This window comes from Calliphora vicina, chromosome 3 (genome assembly GCF_958450345.1).
Source record: "Calliphora vicina chromosome 3, idCalVici1.1, whole genome shotgun sequence".
Lineage (NCBI taxonomy): Eukaryota > Metazoa > Arthropoda > Insecta > Diptera > Calliphoridae > Calliphora > Calliphora vicina.
In genome coordinates, this window is record NC_088782.1 from 58,339,952 (window position 1) to 58,352,620 (window position 12,669).

Consider the following 12,669-nt stretch of genomic DNA (forward strand, 5'->3'; position numbering starts at 1 on the left):
AGATAGTGAAATGTTGATAAAATTGATATCAGTGTTTAAAGTTGTCTCAAATTGGGGCAACTTCAACTTCAAGCAAACTTAGGTTAGGATAGATAGTCAGTTGCTAGTCATGTTGGACTCACTGGAGGCTCATCATGTTTGTTCCCTTATTTTGGTATCAATAAGGATCAGAAGCCATTAACCCGTTGACTATATAATATAAGTAAGGAGAAATCATATGAACTGCACAAAGTTGGATAGATTTTGAAGATTCCTAAGCTTGTGAGATGATTGCGGTACATAAGCATCTTAGATTATTTAAGTACCATAACGAATAAGAAGGGTAGGTTGCTCGCAATTTAGCAAGTTCAGGCATTGTGTTTTCCTCGTATTATGAAAATCATACATGAAAAATAGGATGGTTTCTCTCCCTAATTTCGATGACTACCGATACTTCTAATAATTTTGATCATATTTATTAGTGACACATCTCACATCATGAAAAAGAGCTCTATCAAGATGTAGTAGTCTACGCTCTTGTAAGGCCGGATAGTCAAATAGAAGGTGTTCTTCTGATTCTTTCTCCTCCTCATCTAAACAACTTCTGCATTAGCTATAACGTGGTTAACTCATATGTTCCGACATGTGTCCAATCATATACCGCAAGAAGCCTAATAGAATTCCTACCAAAAGAGTCCTGATCCTATCCTTTATCAGAGTGAGCCGAGCATTCTGGATATTCTACAAGTGCTGATATTTGATCACCTGAGTTCCGTCTCTCTCAACGTCCATTCATCTATCAAATTCAATACGGTCACCAAGGGAGTGTGAATATCCCATTTGCGTAAGAGTTACGTCCAGGGACGACTCGTTGGTTGTGTATTTCATCAGATACTTAATTTTCCCCGGAATACAATTGAGAAGACATTTCCTAATAACATTGGAGTTGAGAGCCTTGATTGATACAAGAATGTCTAAGTGGATATGTATAGTCGAATTTTCGAGACTCAGTTCCCGGATACTTCTCGCAGCTGTATCGATTGCAAAGATGGAAAAGAAAGTTTAGATCCAATAGACAGACAATAAAGGAGTATTTAAGGAATTTTTAAGAAAGAAAAAGAAAGGTGTAGATTTTGTAAGGCTGTATTCAAAAATGTATTCATTTTAAAGTGATAATAATAAAGAGTTGATAAACTTTCAAAGAGAATAATTGTGAAGGTCTGGATTTTAAATACAAATCAGAATCTCTAAGACTACAATATTAATATTCTGTTTTCTTTTATAATTCTACAACTTGCATTATAATAAAAACATTCTCTATTGTTTATGAGAAAAACTTATTGAATAATAATCTAATAAAATCTACATAATAGCAGCAAAACACAACTTTAATTAGATGATAGATCTTATTTGATTAGAATGCCTTCTGATTGAACAAGGTCTAGGCAGCAATTCAAACGTAACGTTGAAACGATTAAATTTACATTATAAAACAATAAACAACAAAATGAAAAAAAACAGCTTAAATTATTAAATAAAACTTGATAACTCCCCATCTGAAACCCTAAACCCCTCCTCCACCCACTTAAAACAAATTGTTAACAAACAATGATTTTTTATTATTATTATTGCATTTTTTTTCTCTCATATTTTCCCAATAGATTAATTTGTGGCAACAATAAGCATCATCATCATCACCACACATCAAGAGAAAAACTGACAACAAATTGCAATTGTAACAATAGTGCTTGCAATACAAACACTGGCGTAGTGGGCGGACCAGTCAATGGTTGTTACTGTCAAGATCTAGACGAACAGAGTAACGAAAGTATAGCCGAGACTTGTGATTCACATCAACAACAATTACAATTACTACATCATAAACAACAACAACAACAGCAGCAGCAACAACAACAGTCACAACATTTACACTACCATCCTCACTACCATGACACACAGACTACGGTGGGAGCTGCAGCCACAACAAATGATTATTATGAACATTTAAAACGTTTAGATAAACTAGCACTTGGCCTTGTCACGGAACAATTGCATCCCTGGCACAACGATAAAAGCGATTTGGAAAGTTTAAATTCTGATTATTTTAAAAATTCCCTACATCAATCGAACGACTTGAAACAACATCACCAGCAACAGCAGCAACAACATTTGCATCAGCATCCTCACCAACAGCAGCAGCTGGAATTTGAGACATTTGAACAGGCGGTACATTTGCTGGCCCAGGAGAAACCCCGCATATACCAATCGAGAAGACAAAAACGTTCTAGTAATTTAGAGAAATCTCCGAAACTATCCAATTCCACACCGGCCAGTGGTGGCGAATCTTGTCCGGAGAATAGCCAGAGTAGTGTATTTCCCGAGACCACCACCAGCAATTCGGATGATCAAACCGATAGTGCTTCATTGTCCGAGCAGGAGTATGATATAACAAAAATCGAGGAAATTTTTCAAAAGACTCAAATCGAGGGTGATGAAGAAAGTTACGAAATCATAAGCTTGACAACAACCACACGTACCCGTTTCGAAACTACCGAAGACGAGGCAGAAGATCCGGAAGAGGAAGAAGAAAGGGAACGCGACAGAGATCGTTTTCTGGAGGAACAAATTAATACACATAGATTTCGTAGTGAATCGGATGCTATATCCCGGGAAGGCGAAGAGCAAGAAGAGGAAGCTGACGATACCGAAGAATCAAATAGACACACTACCACAGATACTGAAATTGAGGGCACCCTAAAGAGAGCCCGGGCAAGTGATAATTTACAAAAGATTATAGCCTATGACTCGGTGTATCTATCATCTGAGGAAAGTTCCGATAGCACACTAATTGATGTAGATGCATGTGATACTTCCTTAGAGGTAGCCAGTTTATGCACCTGTATAGATGAGGTAGAGACTCTGCTGCATATTTCCATAGAGGACACTATCTACGAGCCTCTGGCTAAGCAACATAAATTTGAAGTGAATTGTAATAGTCAGGATTCGCTATTAACACAACCAGAAACCGTTAGTTTTGTGGAGACAGTAAATACCAAAATCGAAATCTTAGATCATTTGCCAGACGATTTGAATGTGGACGATATTAAACCCATATATACGCAAATTCTTAAAATTGAACACACTCCCTGCTCCAGTAGTCTGCAACAACAACAACATAGCACTTGCATACCGGCTGGTGTTACCTCAAGTGCAGCTAGTAAACCAAAGATTTTATCGGTTGTTGAAAAACGCAAACTAAAACGTTATTCTGACTCTGCCTATTCCTCCAATGTTAGCGATTCATCGGACAAAGCTCTAACACCACCCACAACAGACTCATCATCTGGCTGCTCAGCGTACACGCAACACGCCAGTCATTTCAAACGTCAAGTGGCGGAACCTCTTTACATACCTTTAAAAACGAATCTTAGTGATAATCAATATCACAGCTTGCCTGACGTCAACATCGGCCAAAGTCTTAAGGTCTCCGAAAGCATTGATGCGCAACTGAGGTCATCATATAATTTAGATAATTGCTGTTCTGAGGAAGACGATGCGGTAGACGATTGTGATTTACAGCACGAATCTGCTCACACGTCTACATTGTTAGTTGATAATCATTGTATCAACAATAGCACTAGTAATAATAATTGTAAGACACGTGAGGAAGTTGTTACTTCTGAGGAGATTTATGATTCCATAAAACGTTTTGGCAGAGCTCATCAACAGTTTAAGCAGAAACAGAGTGAAGAGGACCACCAGCAACAGCAGGAGGATAAGGAAGAATCTTGGGGTTCAGAGAATTCATTTGAAATTGAAGAGGGTAAGTTGAAAGTTAATTTTGTTTTCCATAATTGATTTATAAAGGGCGGTCAAATTTGAGGTAATGAAGAAAATCGGCTCAAATAATGAAATGTCAAGAATTGAGTTGTCATCCTTTGACATTTATTTAGTACAAACTTGGGAAATTGTAACCATAGAACCCAACACTAGTGAACAATGAATTTTAATTGTGAAAAAATCGAAAATTTTGAAATTTCCTCGTTATCAGGCTCCTTCAGATATCTCGGTGCTAAGTTAGGAGGGAATTGTCAAGAATTGAGCTGTCATCCTTTGACATTTATTTAGTACAAACTTGGGAAATTGTAACCATGGACCCCAAAACACTAGTGAACAATGAATTTTAATTGTGAAAATTTCGAGCATCTTTTCCTCGTTATCAGGCTCCTTCAGAGATCTGGATGCTAAGTTAGGAGAAAATTTTCAAGAATTGAGCTGTCACCTTTTGACATTTATTTAGTACAATCTTGAGACATTGCAACCATGCAACCTAACACTCATGAACAATGAATTATAATTGTGGAAATTTCAAGCATCTTTTCCTCGTTATCAGGTTGGGTGCTGAGTTAGGAAGGAATTGTCAAGAATTGAGCTGTCTTCCTTTGACATTTATTTAGTACACACTTGGGAAATTGTAATCATGGAACCCAAAACACTAGTGAACAATGAATTTTAATTGTGAAAATTTCGAGTTTCGTTTCCTCGTTATCAGGCTCCTTCAGATATCTCGGTGCTGAGTTAGGAGGGAATTGTCAAGAATTGAGCGGTCATTCTTTGACATTTCTTTAGTACAAACTTGGGAATTTGTAACCATGGACCCCAAAACAATAGTGAACAATGAATTTTAATTGTGAAAATTTCGAGCATCTTTTCCTCGTAATCAGGCCCCTTCAGAGATCTCGGTGCTGAGTTAGGAGGGAATTGTCAAGAATTGAGCTGTCTTCCTTTGACATTTATTTAGTACAAACTTGGGAAATTGTAATCATGGAACCCAAAACACTAGTGAACAATGAATTTTAATTGTGAAAATTTCGAGTTTCGTTTCCTCGTTATCAGGCTCCTTCAGATATCTCGGTGCTGAGTTAGGAGGGAATTGTCAAGAATTGAGCGGTCATTCTTTGACATTTCATTAGTACAAACTTGGGAAATTGTAACCATGGACCCCAAAACAATAGTGAACAATGAATTTTAATTGTGAAAATTTCGAGCATCTTTTCCTCGTAATCAGGCTCCTTCAGAGATCTTGATGCTGAATTAGGAGGGAAGTAATTAATCCATACCAGAATATACTTTTCGGGGAACCGACATTTCATTGGGCATGTCATCATTTATAGGAGTATGGTAAATAAATTGTCTAAGAGATTAGCGAATGCTTCTTTTTCAGTTGTATTCTTCGTCTACTCATACGAATCCCCAATATGTCTCCATATATTGGGGATTCGTATGCAGCCTTCCCTAGAATATACGCACTTTCTTATTAGGGTCTAAGTTTTTGATATAGTTTCTGAGATTTTTTCTTTATTATCTTTCAAGGCTACACGTAATCTTCTTTGCTAAGGATTGAGTTGAATTTGTCCTTTATTCTAATATCGTGAATAAAGGATATCGTGAACCTTCTCCTTTACTAATAAAATTAGTAACTTCCCAAGGAGCCTGGGGATGCAGATATTGTTAAGATATCTAATATCCATTGATAAATAATCAATAAATCTTAATCTTCTAAGTTACTGGACCGCTTGCAATATTATGTATGAACGAATAGTTGAGGAGGACTTAGGCTTTAGGAAAATGAAATTTGTGACCACCATGTTAGAATTCAGGGTGTCAAAGTCGACCACCTACGATTAGGAAAACAGATGTAAAATGAAATAATCTTAGATTTATACAATTTTTAGAAATTTCAACAGACTGTTAAGCTTAGAAGCTTTTATTAACACAAATCTTTAAAACTATTTTAATTCTAATACTTATTTTTAATCTTGCAGATAAAGATACAACTCCAATACCGCAGCTTGAAATAGCTGAAAATTATAACGCCGAACAAACACAAACTTCAGAGCCAACCGCTGAAATAAATCAACAATCAAACCTTAGACAAGAAATTGAATTGCCCACGGAACAAAATCCGGACACCACAAAATCTTCCCCATCCTATTCTCCCCAACAACAAAGCTACGACAGTTTGGAGAAATCCAAAGACGCGCCTGGCATTGAAATAGAAAACTTCAGTCAACAAATCGAGCGTAGAGCCAAAGAAATACGTGCAAGTGGTAGACGCACTCAATTGCAACAAATTGAATTTGCCAATCGAGCCAAATTTCGTTTAGAAAATACTTTAAGTCAATACGAAGATATACAAGAAGAAACCAAAGAAACTAAATACAATAAATTACAAAAGCAAACAAGCAAAAATTCGCTATTCCGCATAGTGGTAACGGATGCCCAAAACAATATTATAGAAGAAGATTCCATAGAGAGTTTGGAGACCAAAGAAATAAAAAGAGAAGAGGAAAAGGAAAATTTCAATTTGCAAAATAACAAAAAGAACAACAATAGATTAGAAAACACGGATGAGCTGTTAATGGTGAGATTTTCAAAGGAGCGTCTTAAAGAAAAGCCAACAACCACTGGAAGTTTGAGTAATAGATCCAGCGGTTCTCTTAAGAGAGTACCTTCGAAACACAAGAGACAGCAATATCCTACAACTGCTACTACAGCCAACGGCTCAAGTCCACATTTGAGCATAGCAGAGGCCAAAAAACTTTTGCTATCACCCAAGTCCAAGGAACGAAGGGTGCTTAGTAATCAAATTTATAGAGCAAGACCTGTTAAGGTTATAACAACCACAACAACGACCACCACCACAACAACAACAGACTCATTTCGACGCAACAAAGTCAAGCATCAAAGCAACAAAATGTCGCGGCCACAAATTTTACAAGTCATCGACAACAAGCGTAAATTAGAAAGTGGCTTAACAGTAAATGGCAACCCAACAACGGCTGGTAACCCAATAACAGCAACAACCACAACATTTAATGCCAACCATATATTCCACAATAATGGAGAAGGCAGTCAGGTGGAAAACGAATATTTGAAAAAGGTTGATGCTGTACGTTGTTATTGGTCCAAATTGGTAAATAGTGATTTAGAGCAGCAACAACAACAGCAGCAGCAGCTACATGAGGCAGACGACGAACGAGAGGAGGAAGAAGAAAAAGAAAAGGAGCCAGTTTACTGCCAGGACGAAAAGAAACTTTTGAAACAAAAACCAGAAGTTGTAAATGAACAACAGCAGCCAGCAGAATATAAAGAGCAAATATCTTATACGAAACAATCAAAGAAAACAAATGACACGGAAAATTTGAATGAATCTCAGCCACAACAGCCAACTCAACTAAAACACCAGGAGCATCAACGTTACGAAGAAAAAAAGCAATTTATTTTAGGTGCACAGTCGACAACTGCTTCAGATGAAGTAGACAACCGAGTGCATGTAAGAAATGTAGCAGCCATGACATCAGGTGACAGCCACAACAAGACGTTGGCAAACAATAGCAGCAGCCAACAGCACCAGCACCACCAAGATGACTATTGCAGTTTTATGCCCTCCATAGAAATAGTCGAATTAGATGGTGACAAAACGGCCACCATCGTTAGTGCGGTGCCATCGAATCTATCGTCGCTAGGTGGCAATGAGGCCAACGATGCGGATATCGATGACGCCAATGAGCCACAATTCGATCATATACGTTACAAAGTTTTGAAATCACAACAACTGCTGCGCAGCAATGTGTTGGCACGCAACAAAAAGGAGGCACAATTCGATGGTCTCATTCAGTACTTGCAGGAATACAGTTTCCAAGAGTTGTTGTCCAACAACAATGTAGTCATTGTGGAGCCAGTGCGCACTAAAATTGAAAGGCCAAGTGGTACACACAATACCATAACCGGCCGTCTGACAAAAGATGCCTGTGCAACAAAGGCATCATCATCCACATCAACACAACATGCACCAAATGAGGGCAAACGAAAGCAACGTAATGCCAGTGGTGGCAATACAAAACTAAATGCTCATGGTAGCGGAAGTGGTTGTGGTGGCAGTGGCATAAAACGACACTTTTTCTATCAACCCGTACGAGTAAATCGTGAATTATATGAAGAGGAATTGCCAAATCCAGATACAGTAAGAAATGTGCGTAAATTTTTCGAAGAACACATATTGCCAACACCAGGTCAAGGACTGTTAACAAAGGCCAGTCAACAGCACGAGCAAAAACAACAGCAACAACCGAATGGCGCCAACAAAACAGCGACTAAACAAACAAGTCCTAAATCACGTAGAGCTAGAAAATATCGTTACCTCACCATAGACACCTCCTATGGACATGCAACTACAGCAGCCGCTGCAGCAACAGCAGCTAAACAAACCATAAATTCACCACAACGAAAATGGGATACGGCCAGTCTATCGAGCGGTATTTCCAGTGGTGATTTGTCATCGCCATGTGAATGCAACGACATGGAAAATAACCAAAAACATACTGAAACAATGCCAACAGCGGTCAGCAACAACAATGCCATGCCTCAAAAGGAACTGGAAAGTAATGAGCAAAACTTAACCTCCCAAGAGGCAGAGGATTATGAAGCTACAAAACCCATACATGTCCAGGATTTGGTAAGGAAACATAACAGCACTAACACTGTAAGAAAACCACGTACATCTGCTTTTGGCGTACCAGTACGTTCATCGGGCATACGTCCTCGTAGCGCCATCTATGGATCGCTACACAAAAGTTCCAAGTCCAGTAATTATCGTGACATTTATGAATATCACATCAAGCATGCCTACCACGACTCCGATGATCATGAGGCGGCCGATGATGGTGACGCTGATGAGGATGATGATGATAATGATTTGTTTGGTGATGTGGAGGACGACGAGGATGAGTTGTGTGATACGTACTATGTCAGTAATGTGAGTAGTTGAATTAGAAATATTGTAAATTTATTTTCAACCCAATTATGAATAAGAAATCCGTTTTTCGTTTTCCCTTTTCCCATTTTCAACATTGAATTCAAATAGGAACATTGGGAAAAGGGAAAAAACAAGATATAGCATAAAAAACGTCCTTGAACAAAGGATATCTCTAACAAGGTATCGTCAATTAACTCAGCGAGCAGTAGTATGGCTTTCGTACACGAATTTGTTGCCAATCGAATGATTCGGTTGCACGCATCGAATTTTTCAGTTCTATCAACAGAATGTTAGTTGATAAAGAAGAATTTCGGTTGAAGCAACCAAACTTTTGTTACCCTTTCCTAAACTCTGTAGCCACAACTGTAAAATTCGATCACTAAGGTAGAATCATTCGATTGGCCACAAATTCAGCTGCTATCACGAATCTGTTTTCTCTGTGTAGAGGACGCCCTACGGCAGACTTGCTAGCCTTTCTTTCGGAAAAATGGTGTCGTTACAATCACCTTTTTGGCGAGAGTAAATTGGTGGCTCCACATATTACTAAGGCGTGCGATAGGGATTGGCATGGTGCGCTTTTATCAAAACTTATTGTTTTTTGGTGTCGGTAATAATTTCTTTCGATTTTTATCGAGTTTTCTCAGAGATCGCACTGTAGGATAGATGAAATCTCATCAAACGAGTTGAAGATCAATTCAGGGATACCACAAGGCTCCGTCCATTCTGCTACTCTTTTTCTAATATTTCTAAATGACCTTCTACCCCTATCTATTCTTTTGCAGATGACAGATTGCAAATTTTGCTATTCATATTCTTTCAATTATAAATCAAGCCTGTCGGAGATTGGGACAATGAGGCAAAACATGAATGTTAAGCTTAACCAAGCTCTTGTGACAATCTCTGAATGGAATTGTGCGAATAGAGTCGATTTTAATGCACGCAATACTCAATGTTGTATGATAAATGTAGCCCAGACAATGTTGCTCCATCTGTTATTATGGCTGGTGTAAATATTAAAGAATTAGAAACTCTTGATGTTCTAGGCATGAGTATTCTGTGGGAAACAGAATACTCATGCCTTCAAGTGTCTAAAGAAGCATACAAGTGCCTTGGTTTTCTAAAGCGGCGTCGGAAATACTTCACTTCACTCCACTTCACTACTTTTTTTTCTCCATTATCGCTCTTGAAAGCATATGCCTTCCACAAAGCATATCCATCTTTCACGATTTGTTGCAGTTGTTTGGGCGTCTTCCCATGTAAGATTGCACTGTCCTAGTTCTTGGAGTATCATGCATCTCCATGTATTCTTTGGCCGACCACGGCTTCTTGAACCTTGAGTGCTCCACTCTAGCACCGTCCTTGTTATATTTCAGCATTCTTTGTGATAGCATGTCCGATCCACTTCCATTTCCTACGTTTTATTTGTGTTAGCATGAGTTCCTCGTTGATAAGGTTCCAGAGATCCGAGTTGATGATGTTGTTAGGCCAGAATATTCTGCATATGATTCTGATGCGCTTTTTGATGAATTTACGTCTGTTTCAGCACCGCCATTCGCAGATGATGAATGACGTTATCATTGCTAACGTTGTTGATTCTCATAGCTTTGGTTTTCTTCAAATTTATCTCAAGTCCAACATTGCGTGCTAATCTTTCCAAATCTTCTACTTTTGCTTGCATGTTGGAGACATTGTGCGAGAGTAGACAAATATCAGCCGCATAATACAAATCCTCGAGTTGACGTGAGAGGTTATTCTATTCCTCTTCACCACACTACTTATATCCGACCCAAAAGGGTATACAGCTCTCATGTATGGGCCGGAGCTTCAAAGTATATTTTGGAGTTAATCGATCCTATACAGGAGAGAGCGAATGTACTTATCGGTGACAGTGTTTCACTATTCTACCGATGCTACAATGTAATGTGGTAACTTGTTCCAGAAATCGTTCTTCGGCCAGGGCTCATCAATACGTCCTCGACTGGAAAGTGGATCGCACAACACATTACAGAGAAAATTCGTTCTTTAGTCGAACTGTCCGAATGTGGAATAAAAAAAAACATAAAATTCAGAATGGAACCATCCGAATATCTTTAAAATTGCGACTTACGCACAAGGTTTACATGGACAGCCAGTCAGCTAGAAGAACGGACATCGTTTAATCGACTCAAATTTTAACTCCAAATTTCGTATGTCCATAAAGAATCATTGTATCAAGTTTTAACAAATTTGCCTTGTCGAATATATGTGTTTCCTCCCTTATAAAGGAATGGTGGAGATACTTGTCCCAAAATGTTTCAAACAACCCTGGCAAAACTCTTAAATGCTTTTAGTCAATTGTAGTCAACGTGGAGATATAAAAATAAATTTATAGTTTTTTGTGTTTAGAAAATAACTCAAGTACAAGTACAATATTGTTGTTATCTTTGCCGTAAAGTTTTATGATTAACCAACAACAAGATGGATTTAACCTAATTTAAAGAAATAAATTTTAAAGGATAATTAATTTCTGTAGAAAGAAACATCATGAAAAGCTTAAATTATTTAAGGAAACCACAATTAAAAGCCACAGAATTGTAAAATTTCATTAAAACATTTTATATATAGATTGTAACAAAAGATTTGGCATAAAATTCAAATTCTCTCTCTCACCATTTAACAGGATGTTTTGCGTAAAATACGTGAATGTGGTTCTTCCGTTACCTATTACGGTGGTCGTGTTGTACAAACAACCTCTACGTCTGCGGCTGCTAATCCACTAGAAAGTTATGGTTGTGGCAACAATGGACACAATTTCAATAATACAATTGCCAACAATGCAGCAACAACAATGTCCTTAAAAAATCCCACAATGATGACACAAACCCAAACGAGGGCTAGAGTTCGTGAAATTGAAACTTGCTGTAATAATGCTGCAGCTGCAGAGGGTGCAGCAGCAATATGCTCCATGAAAACCACTAATAATGAATGCCATTTCCATGGGAAACAATTAGAACAAAAGAAATTTCACTTAATAAAGAACGATAATGTGGCGAACAATGGAGCCAAAACCATGACAACGCCAACAGATGAATACAACCAAAATAATAATGTGAAACATAAAGCTCAAGGTTATAGAGGAGTAGGAGGAGGAGCAGGTGATAAGGCGGATCATAATGGAGGTAAGTTGTACTTTTAGCACATATTTATTGTTTAATTGTTGAGGGAGTTGAAAAGTGATTTCAAGAGGGAATTAAAAAAAAATTAAATGAAAAACATTATGCCATTCAATAGCAAGGTGGTAGGTTTCAAAATGATTTTCATACTCCTGCTGTATATGAGCCATTGTAATTAGAAACGAAGCAACTAATTAAAGTAATCTTTGACATTTAGTCGCTGCAAATTGATCTGAGCTAATGTCCTGATATTCCTTACGTTCATGTTAATATATATTGCAGTTTTCACATGACTTAAAGTGCTGTGGATCTGCGGAGTTTGTAAAAGACCAACAACAATCACTCGGCTTCCTTTTAACTCAAATCCTTTATAGTTTTGTGAAAATCTTGGAGTATTTGTTCTGCTTTTAGTTAATCTAAGTTTTTAGTGGAATATCAATGTGACAATGAATAAAATGTATCTTCAACGATATTTTTATATAATTATCTAAACGATTCACTATAACTCGCTGCTAGTCGTTACTCTTTGTATTCCAAAAGATGTTTATCAAAGCTGTGGAATGCTAAAGCTTTCGCAACCGATAAATATTTGAGTTGTCTCTCTTTATTCATCTTCAAATATTTTGTCCGAGAGAAACTGCTTCATTGATACTGCCGACCAAAATTTAGAAAATAGCTTTACCCCATCCTAAATACCCTCTAACTTTCTTGATGCTTGAT

General features: G+C 37.7%; 2 protein-coding genes across 5 annotated transcripts in view; one reads left to right on the top strand and one right to left on the bottom strand.

The window, feature by feature from the left end:
* Positions 1 to 12,669, bottom strand: part of MCU (mitochondrial calcium uniporter) — a 311,390-nt gene that overhangs the window by 193,019 nt on the left and 105,702 nt on the right. The gene's annotated exons all lie outside the window — the stretch shown is intronic.
* Positions 1 to 12,669, top strand: part of jv (javelin) — an 80,481-nt gene that overhangs the window by 61,278 nt on the left and 6,534 nt on the right. The window contains exons 4-6 of one of the 2 annotated variants that reach the window (XM_065506410.1): positions 1,641 to 3,802; positions 5,805 to 8,797; positions 11,457 to 11,955. In XM_065506410.1, the coding sequence (XP_065362482.1) occupies positions 1,641 to 3,802; positions 5,805 to 8,797; positions 11,457 to 11,955 (5,654 nt within the window). Of the gene's footprint in view, positions 1 to 1,640; positions 3,803 to 5,804; positions 8,798 to 11,456; positions 11,956 to 12,669 lie in introns of those variants that run through there. The other variant, XR_010576318.1, reaches the window with a different exon arrangement.